A 24667-nucleotide genomic window follows, 5' to 3' on the forward strand; every position below is an offset into this window, starting at 1 on the left:
AGATGGTATGCTAATTTTGATAAACCAATTAAATGTTATTTCATGGAAATCTGAACTTCTATCTGAATTATTTTCTGAGTTAAAAATAATGAGATTGTATAAAAACTTATTTTAAGATATTTATTCTAAATAAACTAATGAAAACAAACATGGAATTATATAATTTTATGGCTATATTATTTATTTATTTATTGAGACAGAGTCTTGCTCTGTCACCAGGCTGGAGTGCAGTGGCGCCATCTCGGCTCACTGCAACTTCCGCCTCCCAGGTTCAAGCTATTCTCCTGCCTCAGCCTCCTGAGTAGCTGGGACTATAGGCAGGCACCACCACGCCCAGCTAATTTTTGCATTTTTAGTAGCGACGGGGTTTCATCATATTGTCCAGGATGGTCTCTATCTCTTGACCTCATGATCCGCCCACCTCGGCCTCCCAAAGTGCTGGAATTACAGGTGTGAGCCACTGTGCCCGTCCTATTTTATTTATTAGAGAGGGTTTATTAGAGAGGGTTTATTCCATAATTAACTTGACATGGCAAATATAAAGACCCATATAAAGAGAACTGCATTTTTTTCTTTGCCATTCTCCACTATTAGCATACAATCTGAAGCCAAACAATGAAAAATTTTTTCCAGTTATCACTAGAATAACATTATTTAAAGATTTGCATAATCATCTAGAGACCAAAAGAATGAAAAGATATTTGAGAACCTGGGTCATATTTCCTTATTGATTTTAATAATGAATCTGATGTTCTTAAGCAGGCTGTTCTTTAGGAGTCAAAGAATACTCTTCTTTATAGCATAACAAAAAAATCAATATAGGAATCAATAGTAACTTATTTTCATCACTCTGATAGCAGGTAAGAGAAGAGAGAGAGCATGATTAGCAGTTCATTTTCCAGACTGGGCAGAAGAGTCCAAGGAGGTACAATTGTTCTGATTGATATAGGGAAGCAGCAGCAGTTTAAATGAAAGAAGAAATAACACTGAGTCGCTTGGGTAAGGCAATGGGGAGAGGCAGGGGCAGTGAACAGGGCATTCTAGGTCAGGATATAACTTGAAAGTAGGAGTGGAATGAAGAAATACCTGAAACAAGTGAAGAAAGTGACATGGAAAATGAGGTATGTCCTAGCTATCTAGGAAAGGGCTTTCAAACTAAGCAAATCTGAATGCATTTTAAAAGCATATAACATACCTGACGCTTGAATTTCAATGACATTATCTGTTCCCCTTTCCTGATTTATTTCCTCCAGGGTTTTATTAACATGAACAATAGGACTTTCTTCTTGAAGTGTCAAAGAACATGCTTCTTTATCTTGAAATTCCAATAAAAAATACAAATTTTTGTTGTTCAAGAGGAACTTAATGTTGTTTTACCTTAATTTTTAAAAATATGATCACAGTTGTTAAATTTCTTCATTGAAATACATCAGTATTAAAGTGAACAACTATTCAGATCAATGAACCTAACACTGCTGGTAGGAAGATGAATGGTAAAAATGGAAAAAAACTTTGATATCAGATCAGCATTTTGAGCTCAGTTCTGACTCAGTTTCCTCATATGTAAAATATGGATAAATATATCTGCTTTAAATACCAAGTGCAGTTTATGACACAGAAGGTATGTACCGTTCTACTTAATTTCTCTGTGACTCTCCACATACCTTTTCTTCTACTACTAACCCTCTCCTCTGCCCCAAACCTTCCCTATTTCCATCTTTTTTTAACCAGGCCAATTCTTTTTCTTTTCTTTTTTTTTAAGACAGGGTCTCCCTCTGTCGCCCAGGCTGGGGTGCATTGGTATGATCAGGGCTCACTGCAGCCTTGACCTCTTGGGCTCAAGCAATCCTCCCACCTCAGCCTCCCAAGTAGCTGGGAGCACAGGCATGCACCACCATCCTGAATAATTTTTTTTAAAATTTATTATTGTTATTATTATAGAGATAGGGTCTCCCTGTGTTGTCCAGGCTGGTCTCAAACTCCTGGGCTCAAGGGATCTGCCTACCCAAAGTGGTGGGATTACAGGCATGAGCTACCACGCCTGACCTGGGCCTAGTCTTACTGCTATACCCTGCAGGTCTCAGGTATCTTCTATAAAAAGTCATATGCAACTGCCCACCCTACTTCCAGGCCAGCAAAGGGCTCCTCCCTTTTTTTCTTTAGCACTCTGTGAAGACTTCTTTACTGGTACTCACCACATTGAATTCAAATGATCTATCTGCATATCTGACCTGCTCTATTATACTGTGAGCTTCTCAAGGTCAGCAACAGCATCATATTTATCTCTAATATGTAATTTAGTGCCAGGCACAAAGTATTTAATAAACGGTAGTTTTCTTTCTGTCCTAGGTATTACAGAGGATTTCTTCTTTCCTAAGTATTATAGAGGATTTACACACAAACACATAAAAATCTAGTTGTTTTAACCATATAGTAGTATTATCATCAGTAATATGATTACAAAACAATTCCAGAAACACATTAACATCTTTAAATACATGGTTAAAATATAATAATGGACAATATTCTAAACTAGATTAATAATGCTATTTTCAAGTAATACTTTCAATTAACCATAAACAATTAGAATAGATATGATCAAATAATATTAATTATTAAACTTTTTGAGGGGGTCTAAGAATTTATAATATTTCTTGCCCCTGAATTAACTGTAAAATAAGACAAAAAGTAAAATACACACCAAAATATTACCTCTATTACTATTAAAGGCTAAGTTGGGGAATAGAATTTAGTTTTAGAGTCAAATGAGCTTGCTAACTAAACACCAGAATTAGACAGAGTTACCCACTCAGTCCTAGGGTATGCTGGACTGGGATAGGATACCCCACTGGGTCCAGGGAGGGTGGGGGAGGTCAGGGGCACTGCCCAGGAAAGAGTCATGACATAGAAAAACCAAGGAGAATTCCTATTCTTCCTGGGCAACCATTCCCACAACTTATGTCCAATTTATTATTTTGACTTTACAATTCAGATCATTCTTTCTGTCCCCTCTGGAGAGATGTATAAAAAGGCAAAGAGACCAGGAACTTAACACTTAATTGAGGAAACATCAGGACAACAGAAACATTCCCCCCATAACATTCATGTTCCTTTAATTCTTTAGTAAATGAATGGCTAATTTTTTAAATAAGAAAAGATAAAATAATATTTAAAGATTTCAGAATTTTGTGATCTTTCCTATTTTTATTCTTTTTTACATTGTCCTCCTTTCTTGCTGCTTTCCCTCACTTTCTGTTGATAATATACCCTATCATGAGCCATTATCACCACTATGGCAACCAGAAAAAGATGTCAGTGTTAATTTTGGTGTGGATTCCTTTTTTGCACCAAATATAAATAGGATCAGAAAACATGAACAAGTCTGAGAATAACAAATCTTTGAAAACTTCCTATTTTTGTATCACATTTATACAATAATTATTTATATTTTGCTTATTTTTATGCAGAAGTGATGCTTCAATTATGGTCCAAATATTGGTTAGAAAAAGCTCAGTTACATACAGAATTGTCATCTGGCAAGGTAAGTTATAAGGTGGACAAACTATTACATAAAAAGAAACTTTAAGTTGAATATGTAGAAATAGAAAAGATTACAGAATTCTGAAATCTTTAAATATTATTCTGCATTTTTACCATGAAAAATGCACTGATTGACACAGTAATATTACTTTTTAAAAAATGACAGCTCACCATAACCTCAAACTCCTGGGCTAAGGCATCTGCCCACCTCAGCCTCCTGAGTAGCTGAGATTACATGTGTGTGCCACCACACTTGGCTAATTTTAGAGATGGGGTCTCATTATGTTGCTCAGGCTGGTCTCAAACTCTTGGCCTCAAACAATTCTCCTGCCTCAGCCTTCCAAAGTTCTGGGATTAGAGGTGTGAGCCCCAGTAATATTACTTTAAGCAGATTTATAAAAGGTTGTCACATCTTTTGGAAAAATAAATATAACCATCATGACATTAAGAACTGAAGATCTTGTGTCTATTAATAGTATATGAGACAGTAAGACCTAACTGTCTCTGAGTCACATAAATATTTTTGTATTCTGTAACTGTGAAATGGGGTAATACTACCTACTTTGATTCCTCAACAAAGTTTCTAAACAGATCAAATATGACAATACATGTAAAAGTGCTTTATAAAGCATAAAGATACCTGTATTTATGATAATATTATTAACCTTATGAAGAAAGAATAGGATTTATCAAACAAATTGATCATTAGAAAATATTTCTGGTGTTTCTGAGTGTAACAATCTATAAATATCAAAAGTTTCCAATGTCCCTAGTCATTAGGTTGCATCAATGTGTACTGAAATTTAGGAATAAACAATAGCAGCCAATAAATAAATAAATATATTGTTGTATTTATTTCATCAGCGTAACCTATGTCAAACTTTTTCTGGAATGCCTATTTTATTTTTATGGGAAGTAAAATGACATGACATATTATATTACCTTTGATGTGGCTGTAAGCAGTGAATATAAGACAGTTACAACTCAAACAGAAACTGTTAGGTAATGTTAGAAAGAGTAATACACAAATAGGCAGAGAAAATTGTCTTTCAAGTACACATAAAAATATAATTTAAAATACTGAGACAGGACTGATAGCTGAAAGAGAAAAAAGAATGGCAGAATTGACCAACAAAAGTTAGAAATACTATGAATTTCTAAGGCCATGTGGTAGAAAGCAAGTTTTACAAATAGTGGCTTTTGTTACAAATTCAAATGCATTTTTAGATTTTTTGAAAAATACATATCTGTATCTAAATCATGCCTATATATCCATATCTATCTGTATACAAGAAGTATCAAGAATCAATGATATTTTCCTTGACTATGAAAAATAATATAATTTTATTTAGAAGAACTTTATCTCCTGGCCTTCTATAATAAATTATGTACTTAGTCTTTGAGCCTACCATATCTATGGCAAAATATTATTAAATTACCTACCATGTTTTTCATCACTGTTTGTGACTTCAGTCTTTGAGGTGCAAGTCTTATATTTATTTCGCAGCATAATAAAGTCGCTCAAAAGGTCCAAATCATTCTCTTGTTTTTTATCATGTTCAAAAGATGCTTTTTTAATTATTGAAGAGGAAGATGATTTAATAGATGGTTCTATGCAATCAAGTTCAAAGTGATCTTCATTTTCTTTCTTTTGGATTATTCTATTTACTGGTTCTTGGTCATTCTTTGGTTTTTCTTCTTTTGCTGCTCTTTTATCAGAGAAATATTCATCAGAAAAACATAGATCTGGTACTTCTTTTGCCAGAGATGGACTCTTTTGTGGAAGTGATAAACGATCATTTGTAGATTTTTCATCAATAAGTGCAATAGGTGAAGAATGACTTTTATGTTCTAAACATGCTGAAAACAGAAAATAAAAAATACACAAATAACCTCCACACCTAAATGAGTGTTCTATTAGGTATTTGAATAACTTTTACTTGTGGTTTCTTATTAGTGTAATTTGATCTTTACGAGTACTTTGTTTAATGCTTTGAAAATCAATTTTTGGTCTGAATAAAATAAAATTTTTAAAAGGATCAAAATTTAGCACCCTTTTTCGTACTGTAGGAGCTAGTTTACCAAGCAAAGAAGAAATTCCAGTAAAGCCCTTTTGTTGATAGGCTTATGAGTCAGAGCCTTGGAGGTAACAGTTACTCCATGTGTCAAACACTTACCTACCAGGTAAGCCACAGTGGAAAAAAATACTTGCAATACTATAACTGACAAAGGACTATATCCAAAATATATAAAGAACTCTTATATTTAAAAAGGAACCCAATTAAAAATTTGGCAAAAGACTTCAACAATAGTTCACCTAAGATATGCATATTCTACAAAATAGATGAATCTTGAAAACATACTAAGTGAAAGAAGCATCACAAAAGGCCACATATTGTATGATTTCATTTATATAAAATGTCCAGAAAAGGCAAATCTATAGAGAGAGAACAGTGGTTCCAGAGCTGAGTAAAAGAGGGAGTGACTACTAACGGGTACAGGATTTCTTTTGGGGATGGTAAAAGTTTTCTAAAATGGGTTGTGGTGATGACTGCACAACTCTGGGCTTATACTAAAAACCATGGAATGGTGTACTTTAAATGAGTCAATTGTATGGTATGTGAAATGTATCTTGATAAAACTGTTACAGGAATACTTCAGAGGTATTGTGGGTTCAGTTCTGGACCATCACAATAAAGTAAATACGTTAAAGTGAGTCACGCAAATGTTTTGATTTCTCAGTACATATAAAATTATATTTACACTATACTGCAATGTATTGTGCACAATAGCATTATGTCTAAACAAACAAGTACATACTTTAATTTTAAAATACTTTATTGCCCAAAAATGCTAATGATCATCTGAGCCTTTAGCAAGTCATAAACTTTTTGCTAAGGGTCGGGTGTCTTTGTTTTTTTTCTTTTTGAGACATGGTCTTCCTCTGTAGCCCAGGCTGGAATGCAGTTCCACAATCATAGCTCACTGCAGCCTCCAACTCCTGGGCCCAAGCAATCCTCCCACCAGCCTCCCAAGTAGCTGAGACTACAGGTGCATACCACCGTGCCAGGCTTTTATTTTTATTTTTAGGAGAGACAAAGTTTTGCTATGTTGCCCAGGCTGATCTTGAACTCTTGGGCTCAAGTAATCCTCCCACATTGGCCTCCCAAAGTGCTGGAATTACAGGTGAAAGCCACTGTACCCAGCTAGGGGGTCTTGTCTCAATGTTGACAGCTGCTGACTGTCAGAGTGGTGGTTGCTAAAGATTGGTGTGGCTGTGAAAATATCTTAAACTAAGACAACAATGAAGTTTGCCACACGGACTGACTTTCCTTTTCACAAAAGATTTCTCTGTAGCATGTGCTGTTTGACAGCATTCACCCAGAGTAGAACTTTCAAAATTGGAGTCAAGGCTGGGAGCGTGGCTCATGCCTGTAATCCTAGCACTTTGAGAAGGCCAAGGCAGGCAGATCATGAGGTCAAGAGATCGAGACCATCCTGGCCAACGTGGTGAAACCTGTCTCCACCAAAAATACAAAAATTAGTTGGGCGTGGTGGCGCATGCCTGTAGTCCTAGCTACTCAGGAGGCTGAGGCAGGAGAATCGCTTGAACCCAGGAGGCAGAGGGTGCAGTGAGCCAAGATTGTGCCACTGCACTCCAGCCTGATGACAGAGCGAGACTTGGTCTCAAAAAAAAAAAAAAAGTTGGAGTCAATCCTCTCCGACCCTGCCACTACTTTATCAATTATGTTTATGGAATATTCCAAATCCTTTGTTGTCATTACAACAATGTTCACAGAATCTTCACCGGGGTAGATTCTATCTCAAGAAACCGTTTTCTTTGCCCATCCATAAGAAACAACTCCTCATTTGTTCAAGCTTTGGCATGACATTGCAGCAATTCAACTACACCTTCAGGTTCCACTTCTAATTCTAGTTTTCTTGCTATTTCCACCACATCTGTAGTTATGTACTTGCACCACTAAAGTCTCGAACCCTTTCAAATCATCCATGAAGGTTCAAATCAACTTTTTTCAGTCTTGCTAATGTTGATATTTTGGCCTCCTCCCAAGAAAAAGGAATGTTCTTAATGGCATCTAGAATGGTGAATCCTTTCCCAAAAGTATTAGACAAAATGGCTGTGTATAATTTGAGTTGAGAAACAGATTCACCTTCAGCCTAGAGCACAGATTGGCCTTGGAGTTAATTTAATTAATGAATTGTTCTTACCTGTTTCTGGGGGCAACTACTTAGCTGCCCCTATGTGATTCTAGGATGATAAATAAAGGAACAGAGAGGCTGGGCATGGTGGCTCACGTCTGCAATCCCAGCACTTTGGGAGGCCAAGGCGGGCAGATCACCTGAGATCAGGAGTTCGAGACTGGTTTGGCCAACATAGCGAAACCCTATCTCTACTAAAAATACAAAAATTAGCCAGGCGTGGTGGCACGTGGCTGTAGTCCCAGCTACTTGAGAGGCTGAGACAGGAGACTTGCATGAACCCAGGAGGTGGAGGTTGTAAGGAGCTGAGATCACACCAGCCTGGGCAACAGAGCAAGACTCTGTCTCGAAAAAAAAAAAAAAAGTTGTTAACTAATTAAAACACCATATGAGTCAATAATATGTGGGCCAAATAGGATCTGAGTGCCACTTTTCAGATATTGTCTAGTGGTAATCTGGTATGTTTAGCAGGTGAATAGAAACTGTTTATTATTTCAGTTTTCTCATTATTTTCCTTTATTATTCTCTCTTTAAGCACCCCTACCCTGACCATTTGGCATGGGTTCCAGATATAGTTATTGCTACTTAAACTTCAGAATTATACTGCTATACATTTAATTATACTGTCAAACATTCTTTTTTTACAAATTGAAGTTTTGTGGTAATCTTGCATCAAGGAAGTGTATTGCTGTCATTTTCCAACAGCATTTCCAACTTCAGAATTATCATAATTTATTGGATATCAAGAATATCAAATATGAATGATATGTTTTATTTTAATCTCAAATTAGTTATAAATCACAATAAAGACTTTACATAGTTTTATAGATTTAATACATTATATGGATATTTGAAGACCTCATAAAATCTTCTGCCTTGTCTTTGTCTACTAACCTGACCTAATCTTATTTAACATTCTTATTCCACCATGGGTACCATCTAGGCCTGAACTGGACTGGTGTGTATTTGCTTGATACAGTCTATCTGTTCTCTTTCCTAGCCATCCAAACATCTTTGTCTTCTGCCTTTGTAAAAAATTTATTTTACATTGCTTACTGTTCTTTTTATAACGAATATTCAAGAAATAAGAAAACAGATTTTCTTAGGTTACCTTTGAACCTGGAATTTGTGTTACTACTACGGTTATATTACTAGTGAGCCACAGGAGTACACTACAGAAGTGAGTGGAAACACAGATGGAGATATGATGACAGTTAATAGTCTATCATATATTTATCCCAAGGAGCACTTATATATCTGTTATATATTTTGGTATTTGCTATTTGTAGTTTTTTAGTGATTAAAAAATAATTTGAACTTTTTACTTTGATTTAGGAGTACCTGGGCAGGTTTGTTACCTGGGTATATTGCATGATGCTGAGGTTTGGGCTATGACTGATCCCATCACCCAGGTACTGAGCATAGTACTCAACAGTTAGTTTTTCAACCTTTTCCCCCACTTCCCCCCTCTAATAGCCCCCAGTTTCTATTGTTGCCATCTTTATGTCTATGAATACCCAATGTTTAGCTCCCACTAACTAGAACATGCAGTATTTGGTTTTCCATTCCTGAGTTAATTCACTTAAGATCATGGCCTCCAGCTGCATCCATGTCACCGCAAAGGACATTATTTCATTATTTTTTATGGTTGTGTACTATTCCATGGTGTGTATGTATCACATTTTCTTTTTTTATATATATATACTTTATATATATACATGTGCAGAATGTGCACCATAACATACATGTTATGGTGGTTTTCTGCACTCATCAACCCTTCATGTACATTAGGCATTTCTCCTAATGCTATCCCTCCCCTAGACCCCACCCCCCAACAGGCCCCGGTGTGTGATGTTCCCCTCCCTGTGTCCATGTGTTCTCCTTGTTCAACTCTCACTTATGAGTGAGAATATGTGATGTTTGGTTTTCTGTTCCTGTGTTAGTTTGCTGAGAATGATGGTTTCCAGCTTCATCCATGTCTCTGCAAAGGACATAAAACTCATCCTTTTTTATGACTGCATAGTATTCCATGGTGTATGTGTACCACATTTTCTTTATCTAGTCTATCATTGATGGGCATTTGGGTTGGTTCCAAGTCTTTGCTATTGTGAATAGTGCCACAATAAACATATGTGTGCATGTGTCTTTATAGTAGAACTATTTATAATCATATATTTATCCCAAGGAGCACTTATATATCTGTTATATATTTTGGTATTTTCTATTTGTAATTTTTTAGGGATTAAAAAATAATTTGAACTTTTTACTTTAGATTTAGGAGTACCTGGGCAGGTTTGTTACCTGGGTATATTGCATGATGCTGAGGTTTGGGCTATGACTGATCCCATCACTCAGGTCCTGAGCATAGTACTCAACAGTAATGGGATTGCTGGGTCAAATGGTATTTCTGGTTCTAGATCCTTGAGGAATCGCTACACTGTCTTCCACAATGGTTGAACTAATTTACACTCCCACCAACAATGTAAAAGCGTTCCTATTTCTCCACATCCTCTGCAGCATCTGTTGTTTCCTGACACTTTAATGATCACCATTCTAACTGGTGTGAGATGGTATCTCATTGGTACCACATTTTCTTTATCCAATCCAGTGTTAATGGGCACCTAGGTTGATTCCATGTCTTTGCTATTGTCAATAGTGCTGTGATGAACATATTAGTGCATGTATGAGATGTATGAGATAAAAGACCTCTACAAGGAGAACTACAAAACACTGCTGAAATAAATCATAGATGACACAAATAAAAGGAAAAACATTACATCCTCATGGATTGGAAGAATCAATATAGTTAAAATGACCATCCTGCCCAAAGCAATGTACAGATTCAACACTATTCCTATCAAACTATCAATATCATTTTCCACAGACCTAGGAAAAACTATTCTAAAGCTCATACAAAACCAGAAAGAACCTCAGTAGCCAAAGCAATCCTAAGCAAAAAGTATAAAGCCAGAGGCATCACATTACCTGATTCCAACTATACTATAGGGCTAGTGTAACCAAAATGCCAAGGTACTGGTACAAAAACAGATACAAGGACTAATGGGACAGAAGAGAGAACCTAGAAATAAAGTCCACACCTACAGCCATCAGATCGTCAACAAAGCTAGCAAAAATAAGCAAGGGGAAAAGAACTCCCTATTCAATAAATGGTGCTGGGATAGCTGGCTAGCCATATACAGAAGAATAAAACTGGATCCCTACCTTTCACCATATATAAAAATTAACTCAAGATGGATTAAATATTTACATGTGAGACCTTAAACTGTAAGAATCATAGAGGAAAACCTAGGAAACACCATTCTGGACATCAGCCTTGGGAAAGAATTTATGACTAAGTCCTCAAAAGCAATCACAACAAAAACAAAATTTGCTGAGTGGGACCTAATTAAACTAAAGAGCTTCTGCACAGCAAAAGAAACTATCAACAAAGTAAACAGTCTACAGAATGGGAGAAAATAATCACAAACTATGCATCCAACTAAGATCTAATATCCAGAATCTACAAGAAATTTAAACAATTGAACAAGCAAAAAACAACCTCATTAAAAAATGGGCAAAAGACATGAACAGACACTTTTCAAAAGAAGACTTACAAGTGACCAACAAACACATGAAAAAAGTGCTCAGCATCACCAGTCATCAGAGAAATGCAAATCAAAGCTACAAGGAGGTACCATTTCATACCATTCAGAATGGCTACTATTAAAAAGCCAAAAAACAATGAGGCTGGTAAGGCTGTGAAGAAAAGAGAACACTTATACACTCTTGGTGGGGGATGTAAATTAGTTCAGCCACTGTGGAAACAGTTTGGAGATTTATCAAAGAACTTAAAACAGAACTACGTTCGACCCAGCAATCCCATTACTGGGTATATGTTAAAAAAAAAAAAAAATTGTTCTGTCTTCTGTCTTTGAAACACTCCTTGCTGATAACAATTCTTATTCAGATTGCTTATCTCCTTAGACCAATCTCCCAACATAGATAGTAATTTCTAAAATTTATTTCTAAATATGTTCATTATTCTATAATAAACTATAAACTTTCCCAAATCTGACTGGGTATGGTGGCTAATGCCTGTAATCCCAGCATTTTGGGAGGCTGAGGTGGGCAGATCACTTGAGGTCAGCCTGGCCAACATGGTGAAACCCCATCTCTACTAAAAATACAAAAATTAGTCTGGTGTGATGGTGGGCACCTGTAATCCCAGCTACCTGGGGGGCTGAGGCAGGAGAATCACTTGAACCTGGGAGGTGGAGGTTGCAGTGAGTTGAGATCATCCCACTGTGCTCCAGCCTGGGCAACAGAGACTGTGTCTCAGGGGGGAAAAAAAAACCACACACCCCAAAAAATATATAATTCATGCTAAATATGTTCAATTTACTATTAATATAATGCCATATATAGCAACCCAAATAGCTCAAGACATAGACACTCAAAAGATATTTTTGCCTTCTTAAATTGGACGGTAAAAAATGAATTAGTAAACTTTTAAGTAACAAAGATCCTCTGTTGTCAATGAGTGATATTATTGAACGCTAATGTTCAGCTTTAGGTCAAAAAACAGTTACTGCAAAATTCTGGTTTGCATCTAGGCTGATGTGAACAGAAACTGCTAGCAATTTAATCATTTATAGAAGGAAACAAAGTCACTTTAAATTAAAATGGCTAGAAATTTAAAAACTGAGACTATAGAATTTCAGGACATAACAAGATTTTAGGGTTAGCTAGTCAAATTTCATCATTTTTTCAAGGAAATGGGACCTAGAGAAATCCAAAGTCATAAAACCTGGCAGAGCCAGGGCCTATATGGAATGCTAGAACCCAACGATTTTCCCAGTTACCTAGAGGAAATCTAGAATCTAACATTTTCACATTCTGAAAATGTTTACATGACTAATATTTACTATTATGTACTTACATTCTAATTGAAGCACTTTTGTAGGCAAAAATACCTCAATTTCAGTGTCATTAGAAGACAAATTACTATGACATAAATATGTATTCAGATGTTCCAACGTTTCCATCATTTTCAGATTTAGTCCTGCTTGTTTCCACCACTCTGCCTTTTCCAGATTAAGCACAAGACTTTCTTCTTTAACTGAAAGTATCTTTTTCAAATCTGCAACTGAATATTGGCGGTGGGGCTCTTGAATTCTTGGCGCTAACAAAAAAAAAATAAAAAACGAACAGTTAGAAACAGGCTATAAAGCAAAAGAAACAAAACACAATAAACAGAACCACACTGGAATTTCTTTATGAAATGCATTTTCATGCATTAGAAAAAAAGGGAAACCTGAAGTTATAGCTGGTATTTTTGTTCTCAAGATGCTAATATTTGTAAAAGTTCAAGCTATTATAGCAGTAGAAGTCACATAAAGGATTTATTTCACTCTTTGAAAATATCAAGAAGTTAAAATTATTCTAATATTTAGTAGGACAAGGAACTCTTGTTTGACCATTTTCAATTACTAAATTAATATGTTTGATTAACATTTTGAAGTAATATAAGCTTTGTTAAATTAGAAATTCTAACTTATTATAATAAGCCTAAACAAGAAGATATATTTGTTCAGATTTTATGATGACTATATCATCTTAGACATTGTGGTACAAAGCTTACTGCCTCATTACTTTCTAGCCTAACATATAGAGGAACTGAAGTAGCACAACTACCTAATATTATTATCTGCATTATAAACATCAACCTGAAATTAGGATTATAAATTTTGAAACTCTAATTTTGGAATGGTGCTTTTATAATGACAGTAATATTAAGAAGAAATTAAAACTTAAAAATACTAATATTAATAATAGTAATTACGAGTTACTAAAAAACATCTGGCACTGTGCTAAGTGCTTTCTTTACATGCATTATTCTTAACAAATCCCTAAATAATTTTATAAGATAGGTATAATTTTTACTAGTTTTATTAAAGTATAACTGACATGCAATAAACTACACATATTTAGAGTGAAAAGTCTGATAAGTTTTTATGTATTTATACATTCATGAATCCATTACCACAATCAAGGTAATGAACATATCCATTCCCTCCAAAGTTTTATATCCCTCCTGCCTCTTTATACCTCCCTTCTAATCTTCCTCATCCCCCAACCCCTGTACCACTATTCTGCTTCCTGCCACTATAGATTAAACTACATTTTCTAGAATTTTAGATAAATGGAATTATACCATATGAATTTTTTGTGGTTTCTTTCATTCTGCATAATTATTTTGAGATCATCTATGTTGTGTACATCAACAGTCCATTCCTTTTCTTCAGATAGAAATAATTGTAGATTCAAATGCAGTTGTAAGAAATAATACAAGATGTTTTGTTCCCCCCCTTTTTTGGCTTTAAAAGTATATTATACTATGTAATTGATAATTTCAATATATGATCTGATTTTGATGTCTGATGTTACTGCTATATCTCATTGATGATGCCAATATATTTTGTGATTTTTGTCTATTAGCATGTGTTTCTCTCAATTTTGTTGAAGGTCTTTGAAGCATGAGTTGAAGTACATTCCTCCAGAAAAAAATTTATTTTCCTCTAGAAAGGATTTACTTTTGTTTTTCTATGTGTTTGGGAGGCACTGTCAACCTGGGACCACTTTAAATTAAATCATCACTATTTTTCAAATTATGTAGGTGGTTTGAATTCTGACTGCAGCCAGGTATGATAGCTACCTACTGGTTAGAAGTACTTAAGAGAAATGTTTTTTCTTTTCCTCTCTTCCAGCTGCAAGGTAGAAATATGCAAATGTATTCAGAGTTCCCTTCGATATGGTGGTTTATTTTTGTATGCTCTTATTTTGATGGTAGTTTGTTGAACTGCCAGTTTTATGTAGGGGTCCCCTATCAGACCCTCCACATAGGATATTTCTTGACTCTACACTACATGTAGACCTCAAAACAAAAGTTCAAAGTCTCCAAGGTTTAATAAAAAGCTTGGAGTGAAAGCCAGCTTTGGTGCTTACTTGCTTCCCAGGATTCCTGTTTTCACTTTGTTTTTGGCCTCCAAATGCAACTCAGTGATTCATTTAAACATTTTTTAAAAGAATACCTTATCCAAAGTTCCATTTCCATAATAGAATAGTTCAGACACAGACAAGAGTTTAACTTTACTCAGATAAATTTTGAATATACATGTGAAATGTATATTTACTTCAAAATTATTTTGTTAAACTATAAACAAGTTTTGCTAAAATGTTATTTATTTATTTTTGAGATGGAGTCTTGCCATGTTGCCCAGGCTGGAGTGCAGTGGCAATCTCAGCTCCTGCAACTTCCACCTCCCTGGTTCAAGGGATTCTCCTGCCTCAGCCTCCAGAGTAGCTGGGACTACAGGTGTGCACCACCATGCTCAGCTAATTTTTGTATTTTTAGTAGACAGGGGGTTTCAACATGTTGACCAGGCTGGTCTCGAACTCCTGGCCTCAAGTGATCTGCCCGCATCGGCCTCCCAAAGTGCTGGGATTATAGGTGTGAGCCACGGTGTCCGGCCATTTTTTTGTTTTGTTTGTTCATTTGTTTGAGACAGAGACTCGCTCCGTCACCCAGGCTGGAGTGCAATGGTGCCATCTCGGCTCACTGCAACCTGCCCCTCCCAGGTTCAGGTGATTCTTGGGCCTCAGTCTCCCGAGTAGCTGGGACTAAAGGTGCGCCCTGACACTCCCGGCTAATTTCCAGCTGTTGTTAAAATGTTTTTAAATGTCCTTTTTGGAGAGCTTGGGCAACTAAAACTTTTAACATTAGATGTGATTTTTTTTTTTTTTTTTAACAAACAATTCAATTTGGAAATACAAATTACATGTATGGGACTATGTTTTATGTACTACTTGTATTTCATTTCATTTCTTTTCCTTCTCCCATGTATAGGAATTACCCAGAAAATCAGCAAGATCCAGATCTTGTCACATACTTCTGCACCTAGCATAATGAACCTTATGGAAGATATCTTGATATTTTAGTTTTAGGCTAAGTTATATATTCCGTTAAGAAGTGGTCAAAGAAAATGGATATCCCACATTTCTACTGGTTGTACCTTTTTACATATACTTTCTATTTTTCACTTAAAAGCAATTAATCTTTACCTGTAAGCAAAAATGGGTTCAAAGGGCTTCTACATCTTTCTAATTGCCACATCATGTAGTATTTATTAGCTGATTCTTCAGCAGTAAGCAAATTACTGAAAAAAAAAAGAGTTAAAGCTTAATACATTAACAATATTGAGTCTTTTGTATAATAAATTTTATTTATTTTTTTTGAGACAGAGTCTCACTCTGTCGCCCAGGCTGGAGTACAGTGGCACTATCTCGGCTCACTGCAACCTTCGCCCCAGGTTCAAGCGATTCTCCTGTCTCAGCCTCCTGAGCAGCTGGGATTAAAGGCATCTGCCACCACGCCCGACTAATTTTTGTATTTTTAGTAGAGGTGGGGTTTCACCATGTTGGCCAGGCTGGTTGCCAGCTCCTGACCTCAAGTGATCCACCCACCTCGCCCTCCCAAAGTGCTGGGATTACAGGTGTGAGCCACTGCACCCGGCCCAAAATTTTATTTTTAAAAAGTATTTTTAAAGTACTTTTACGCTCAAAATCAAGTGAAAAATTAACTTTATAAATGTGTAAACTGCAGTAGAGTTCTACAGACCAAATATCAAATACAGTACTCACTTCCTCCATCCCTGGGAAAGTTTGGTAATTTGTAAACTAAAGTGTTCCTACTGGACTATAAATTACTTCCACCTCTACCTCCCTCAATGGAACCTGGAGCCAGAGAGGGCTGACTTGGGAGAGTTTAGCACTTCCCTCCATAAACTATGCTAGCATCAACCTTATATGCCACCAAAAATAAAAATACAATCTAAGTAAAATTATCATGCTTACCAAGCAAATAGCAACCTCAACAAAAATTTTTATAAAATTGCTGTCCCCAAGTCTATTCCATACAGAAATTCTGGAGCCTCTACTGGTTGAGGATCAGAACTATAAAATAGTCCTTCTCTGGAGATGGCAGAGTCCTAAAGTTTGGTTCAAGACATTCAATCTTGGTGGGTTTGTGAGTGAGTGATGTGTGTCTGTGTACGTGTGTTTAGGGGTACTGTGGGGAGAAGGAAGAAAATATGCATGACAATCAGTGTAAATTACAGCTCATCTGTAACTATGAAGCTACTAGCTTTGGTAGGGGAAAGAGTATTAATTCATAAATCCCTTAATCTGTGTCCCAAGCTTCCTGCTACCCTGAGTGAGAATTGATTATATTCTGTTTCTCATGTGGAACATATATGAGCATGCTAATTATAAGTATTTTGGGCTGGGTGCGGAACATATATGAGCATGCCAGTTAAATTGACAATCTAGGGCAGTGGAAAGCTAAGTTTTATGTCTAAGGCATCCAGGTTACCCACATAATCCAAAAATCTGGTCATGCGGTAGCAAATTTGAGAATCTAGAGAATTCCTGAATTTTACCAAGATTTCTTTGACAACACCTCAGATTGTAAGCAACTATTTTAAAGTGAAAGGAAGGGGTTATATCTAGCAAGCCATGTCCATTATAGACACACATTTCACTCTTAATGGAGATTTCTGAAGGCATGTCTGAATCTGATATATTGTTTGTTCATAAAAATATATTCACAAGTCAGTAGTCAGTTAGTAGGTTAATAAAATCTTATGCCATACAGACTTTTCTTTTTCATCCCATAAAATCTAGCATAGAATCTTATATATCGTAAGCACTAAAAATATTGTTAACTGGGTATTATTTTCAGCCAAAATGTTGTGCTCTGAAATAAAAATAATTGAGACCATAAAAATAAGTTACAGCTACAATAACATTCTTTATTATTTTTCCTTCTTTTTTTAAAAAAATTTTAACATCTTTTCTCCTTGTTTTTAGTTTTACAGTTGAGATATACAGTCGTTCCCCCTTATCCATGAGTTCACTATACTCAGTTTCATTTATCTATGGTCAACCGCAATCCAAAATATTAAATAGAATATTCCATAAACAATTCATGAGTTTTAAATTGCACTGTTGTGAGCAATGTGATGAAATTTCATGCCATCCTACACCATCTCACCCAGGATGTGAATCATCCCTGTGCCCAGCATATCCACACTATATACTCACTACCTGTCCATTTAGTCACTTAGTAGCATTCCCAGTTATCAGATTGGCTGTTGCAGAATCACAGTGCTTGTGTTCAAGTAACCCTTACTGTATTTAATAATGACTCCAAAGCACAAGAGTAATGAGGATGGTATTTGTTATGGTTGTTCTATTTTACTATTTTACTATAGTTATTGCTCTTAATGTCTTACTATGGCTAATTTATAAATTAAACTTTATCATAGGTATGAATATATGAGAAAAAAATGGTATATATAGGGTTCAATAACATTTGCAGTTTCAGGCATCCATTTAGGGTCTTGGAACTTATTCTCCCTGGATAAAAGGGGGACTATTGTAAACTCATTTTTAAAATATGGATTTTTAAGCATTTACAGTCACCAAACAAATGGAAGTCATTTATCTCTTGCTGGTAAATGTAGTTGTGAGGGGACGACTTATTTCAGTTGTTTCATAGGCTCTAAAACCATTAGCTAATTTGAACACCTTTTTTTTCTAACTTTGCCAAATCATAAGTCATTAGTTAAAATTTGTTTCATAAATTCTTTGAGTTATAACAATAACTCAAAGAAATTTGAGTTATAACAACAGACATATAACTTATGATTAAAAAGAGCTTATTATGGTTTAAACACTTTTAAAATCAAACTGAAATTAAAGATCATAACATTTCTGCTAGTTTCTGTTTCTAAATATGCCAGTCTGCCATAACAGATGGATTAGGGTATATGGAGTACATAAAAGAATAAAGAGGCACTAATAAAGACAGTGTATGTCCTGCAAATAAATATCTTGCACCTTAGCAAGAGAACTAAAAGTATTTAAATATGTAGTTTCCATACTTGTCCTATGCTCCTTTTTTTTTTTTTTTTTTTTGGAGACGGAGTCTCGCTCTGTCGCCCAGGCTGGAGTGCAGTGGCCGCATCTCAGCTCACTGCAAGCTCCGCCTCCCGGGTTTACGCCATTCTCCTGCCTCAGTCTCCCGAGTAGCTGGGACGACAGGCGCCCGCCACCTCGCCCGGCTAGTTTTTTTTTGTATTTTTTAGTAGAGATGGGGTTTCACCGTGTTAGCCAGGATGGTCTCGATCTCCTGACCTCGTGATCCGCCTGTCTCAGCCTCCCAAAGTGCTGGGATTACAGGCTTGAGCCACCGTGCCCGGCCTATGCTCTTTTTAGAATTCATATCTGATATGGACAATTCTTAGTTCATGATAGAACTCTGTATAGCACAAATTTACTCTAGAAGTGTAAATAATTCTCAGCCAGAAGATAAAGATATATTTAGGGCCCTTAGTCTTATGCTTTGACACATTCCTGAGACCATTAATAGAAGCCTAAGCAGCCAGTGATGAATTACAGAGCCTTGACTCCAGTTGGTCCCAGCAATCCAAATAGCACTCTCCTCTGGCAGATCAGCTAATTATAATAAGAACTCAAACCTAATACACAGCTCCCACAGTTTCCAGTCCTGGAATAATTCATTAGAGACTTGTAGACTTTACTGTCATTTTCCTGAAAATATGTTATTTTAGGACACATTAAGTTCTAGGTTTATAGTAGACTAATTGTACTGGTTATGTTCCCAATTTTGTAACCGGCATAAGAAGCAGAGGACTGGAGCGGCTTTATTCCAGGAGAGCAGACTAATCAATCTTGGAAAACATTAAGTTACATGTATGCTACATGGTTTAAGATAGCAATGAAAGTTATCTCAGACTCTGTCAAAGGGCAAGGATGCTGGGCTATTAAGCTCTGCAATTTTGGCTCAAACTAGAATATAATGACCTAGCCCTGCAATATCAATTTTACAATTTCAGACTATTCTGTGCAATAAGGATGGGGTACTGAACAAGTTTATGAATCAAGCCTTAGTTCTGTATGTCTGGTTCACCCAATACTGAGACCATATTGACAAGAGGTGAACAAGGTAAGTGGATGTCCTCTGTTAGAGATAGGACATGACCCCTGGTACTCTTAGTGAGAATAAACTGATAGCCAAATCTATTGATCAATGATTGTCCACACTGCTTTGTGATCTTTGGCTATTTCTGACCACAGACCTATGACAGATCTCTTAGTAGACCTCTTAACAACCTTATGAGGTATATATTATTATTATCCCAGTATTGTAGATTAAAAAAAACGGAGGCACAGAACAATTAAGGCTGTAGTTGGAAAGTGATAGAGCCAGGCAATCTGGCTCTAGTTCAGAGCTTCTAACCCTTTATTATAGGCTGAATTGTGGCCCCACAAAATTCTTATGTTGAAGTCCTAATCCTCAGTACCTCAGAATGTGACTATATTTGGAGACAAGGTCTTTAAAGAGGTAATTAAGTTAAACAGGGCCATTAATACAACATGACTCGTGTCCTTATAAGAACAGGAGATTGGGGTATAGACAATGATGGAGGAAAGAATATATGAAGGCATGGGGACATCTATAAGCCAAGGAAGGAGGTCTTAGAATGAAACCAGCCCTGCTGACACTTTGTTCTTTCACTTCTCGCCTCCAGAACTGTGAGGAAATAAATTTCTGTTGCTTAAGCCACCTAATCTGTGGTATTTGTTAGGGCAGCCCTAACAAACTAATACACCACTACATTGCCTTTCATGGCAGTGACTGCCAGTAGGGACTGCCATTAGCAAGTATCCAGTGGCAATGTCCTAAGCATACTATTCCAATGCCAGGATCTTAAAAAATTTTTAAGTTATTTATTTTTAATAATATATTAAAATACTGAAACACATTAAAACACATAAAAACACATTAAAAATACTGAAATGTGTAAAAGCCATACTGTGAAAACTCTCCTACCCACATTGCTAGGTTACCTAGTTCTTTTCTGGATACAACCAGTATTACTTGTTTCTTGTGTGCCCTTCTAAAGATACTCTTTGCATATAAAACCAAACATATACATATATTTATATATTCCTTTTAGTTACTTATTATAGACACTGTACTAGCTCTTAAATTTTTTCACAGAGGTATCTTGGGAATTGCTTTTATATGGAGAGATTTAAATAAAGACTGCTTGTTCTGAATTGCAACTTGGGTTCTAGATATAATCTTTACTTACATTTTACAAACTGGAGATAATGGAAATGTCTGAAGTTCTGTGCATAATGAATTCACTGAAGTATGTTGGCATGTTAGGAATAGAGGAGTTAGTGGCATTTCTAACTCTCCTGAAATATATGAAAATTAAAGTTAAGTAAACATTGAATAATATTAAGTAGGCTAGGTGTGGTGGCTCACACCTATAATTCTAACACTTTGGGAGGCTGAGGTGGGAGGATCACTTGAGTCCAGGAGTTTAAGACCTGGGCAACATGGCAAGATCAGTCTCTACAAAAAGTACAAAATTAGCCAGCAGTGGTGGCACATGCTTGTAGTCCTAGCTACCTGGGAAGCTGAGCTGGAAGGATTGCTTGAGCCCAGGAATTTGAGATTTCAATGAGCTGTGATTGTGTCACTGTACTGCAGCCTGGGCAACAGAGCAAGACTTTGTCTCTAAAAAAATAAATAGATAAAAATTAATTATAATATAGAACTTTTTGTAAGCAACTTATTATGTTTGGTCATTCTGTTAAAACAAAAATATTTCGACAAAAAGAAATTTGAGTCAAGATATATATAAAATGTCTTAAATGTCCATCTGTATAAGGAATTACATATGTATCACATTGTGTCTCAACTACAACAGTGGTGATTTTTAAAAAATACATTGATAGCTAAACTTTATTGAGTTTACTGTGTTTAACATAAATTCCAAGAGCTTTATATGTATTAAGACTTTTGATTCTAACAGCTTGTGTTGTCAGTACTTAGGTGATAGAATTATTTTTATTTCCAAAGAAAGAAAAAATTATTAGTTTTATTTCCATACTAATTACTAGTGGTGTTAAACAAACTGTATTATAAAGAATAATTATTTACCTTAATGACTCTGGACTCTAGATGGCCTAGCACAGAATTATATATTTATGGGGCGTACTTGAAAAAGTGATTCTCATGTATTGCTAACTAGTAAGTGTGGTTTTATTACTTTCATAAGTAAAGCAGTAAACTTTCAAATAGATAATTCAGATGATCCAATTATAAATGTAATTCAGTAACAGTGCCATCAATATAGTTAAGAAGCAACACAATTTGGCATTGTACTGGAACAAAAGATGATTCTAAGATTCCAAATTTGGTAGAATAATAATATTAATGATAATGATGACATAGAGAATGATATGATTGCTTTGGGAGATTAAAAATTCAAATTTTTAAAAAATGTGACAGTGGTCAGCAAGATTGCTAATATTAAGATAAAATAAGAAATTTCATTTACTGAGCTATAATATTTTAAGGTTTCTATTTTTAATATTAATGCTATTTCCTCCATTCCTCTTCTACAGTCTTTGTAACTGCCATCTATATATTATTCAGTTTTTTTGTTTGTGTTGAGACGGAGTCTAGCTGTTGCCCAGGCTAGAGTGCAGTGGTACGACCTCGGCTCACTACAACCTCCACCTCGCCAGTTCAAGCCATTCTCGTGCCTCAGCCTCCTGAGTATCTGGGATTACAGGCATGTGTCACCATGCCTGTTTGGCTAATTTTTGTAATTTTAGTAGAGATGGTGTTTTGCCATATTGGTCAGGCTGGTCTTGAACTCTTGACCTCAAGTGATCCACCCACCTCAGTCTCCCAAAGTGCTAGGATTACAGGCGTGAACCACCACACCAGGCCTATTATTCAGTTTTGATGCCAGTAGAATTCTGAGTTAATAATAGCAATAAATATAAAGGGGCAAATAAGAAAAAAATGACATAGAATTATAACAATCAAATTTTAAACATGGAAACTGACTCACAGTACACTGTATATGTGAATGTACTGTACTTTTACATCATAAATAGGTAATCCCCGATAAGCTCAATGATTTATCAAAATTTCTACCTGGTTTACTGCACTCTTCTGGTTCACTCTGGTTTTGAATGGTCAAAATCTCTGTGGAGCTGAATTTTATGTCCCCGATATCCTCAATTCCATGCTTGTTAGTAAGATCTGAAAAGGAAAAAACTCTACTATTAGCAAATGTACCATTACATTAATTTTCTGTAACCTTGTTCAGTGGCATTTTCCTTTTAAAGTATCTTTATTTTTTTATTGCATGTCAATTTTTCCTTTTAGAGAGAAGTAGAGATTTATACTTCTGAAAAAAATGCTAACTTACGTAAATATTCCTCCATGCACACTCCTTGTTACCCTTCAACTGTCAATCAAAATTACCAAAGGAAAATAAAAATGGCAAAATCTACATAATCACTGGAAGGTAAGATAGGGTGGGCAATCCATAAGCTACAAACTTCAAAGAATGAGGTCACTTTGAAGGGTTTCATCTCTATCAGTATATGATGACTTTCTATGCCTTGCTTAGCTGGAACTCTACTTGTCTATATTAATACTGCTACTTTGGCTTTCTTTTTTCTTTCTTTTATCTCCCTTCTTCCCTCCCTCTCTCTCTTCCTTTTTTCCTCACTTCCTCCTTCCTTTCCAGCTGCCTGACACATTTTACCTATCCCTTTTTTATCTTTGACCCGCCTTCCTTCCTTCGTTCTTCCCTCCCTCCCTCCCTCCCTTCCTTCCTTCCTTCCCTCCTTCCTCTCTCCCTCCCTCCTTCATTTCCAGCTGTCTGACACATTTTGCCTATCCCTTCTTTATCTTTTGGATCTTTTGGCTTTCTTTCTTCCCTCTCTTCCCTCCCTCCCTCTCCTCCCTAGATGTCTGACACATTTTGCCTGTCCTTTTATTTTCCCCTCCCTCCCTCCCTCCCTGCCTGCCTGCCTGTCTGCCTTCCCCAGCTGTCTGACACATTTTGCCAGCCCTTTATTTTTTACCTTTGGCTTTTTTTTCTTTCTTTTCTTAAGGCCCAACTCCTGTAAACAACATATGCAGTGGTTCTTTATTGTAAGACAAAGATTTTGTATTTTGTTGTTTGAAATTGTGATGCATCTTACAATCTGTATGTGCATTTAGAATGTTTCTTTCTTCCCTAAAAATTCTTAAGTTGATAATACATCTTGCAGTTGGTAGGATCTTTCAATCAGACATATGGTCATTATATCTGCTTTTTAAATTTAATCTAGGAATCGATCTCTCTTTTAATAGAGAAGCTTAACCAATTTATATTTACTCAAACAAAGGTGATACTTTCATAATCTTATTTTATGCTTCCAATGCCTTTTGCTTGCTTTGCTCTCCTTTATTTCCATAGAATTAATGATATTGCTCAGAAATTTTTTATTTTTTTTCTCTGTTAGTTCAGAAGTTATACATGTTATCAACTTTTAAGTTAAGGGGAACATGTGGAGGATGTGCAGGTTTGTTACATAGGTAAACATATGCCATGGTGGTTTGCTGCACAGATCATCTCATAACCTAGGTATTAAGCCCAGCATCCATTAGTTATTCTTCCTGATGCTCTTCCTCCTCCTGCATCACCCCCCCGATAGGCCCTAGTGTGTGTTGTTCCCTCCACTGTGTGTCCATGTGTTCTCATCGTTCACCTCCTACTTCTAAGTGAGAACATGCAGTGTTTGGCTTTCTGTTCCTGCGTTAGTTTGTTGAGGACAATGACTTCCAACTCCATCCATGCACCTCTGCAAAGGACATAATCCCATTCCTTTTCATGGCTGTATAGTATTCCATGGTGTGTATGTACCACATTTTCTTTATCCAATCTATCATTGATGG

The 24667-nt window shown here is 36.0% G+C and overlaps 1 protein-coding gene across 3 annotated transcripts in view; it reads right to left on the reverse strand.

Annotated features, from left to right (window-relative positions):
- The window catches only part of LOC105511568 (chromosome unknown open reading frame, human C9orf84), a 105099-nt gene that overhangs the window by 36679 nt on the left and 43753 nt on the right, over nucleotides 1-24667 (reverse strand). For all 3 annotated transcript variants that reach the window (XM_011941735.1, XM_011941730.1, XM_011941742.1), the window contains 6 exons: nucleotides 22871-22978; nucleotides 21003-21111; nucleotides 15883-15977; nucleotides 12701-12943; nucleotides 4984-5400; nucleotides 1196-1315 (listed from right to left, as the gene is read on the reverse strand). In XM_011941735.1, coding sequence (XP_011797125.1) covers nucleotides 1196-1315; nucleotides 4984-5400; nucleotides 12701-12943; nucleotides 15883-15977; nucleotides 21003-21111; nucleotides 22871-22978 — 1092 coding nt within the window. The remainder of the gene's footprint in view (nucleotides 1-1195; nucleotides 1316-4983; nucleotides 5401-12700; nucleotides 12944-15882; nucleotides 15978-21002; nucleotides 21112-22870; nucleotides 22979-24667) is intronic.

The sequence above is a fragment of the Colobus angolensis genome, unplaced genomic scaffold (assembly GCF_000951035.1).
Source record: "Colobus angolensis palliatus isolate OR3802 unplaced genomic scaffold, Cang.pa_1.0 Scaffold103, whole genome shotgun sequence".
Lineage (NCBI taxonomy): Eukaryota > Metazoa > Chordata > Mammalia > Primates > Cercopithecidae > Colobus > Colobus angolensis.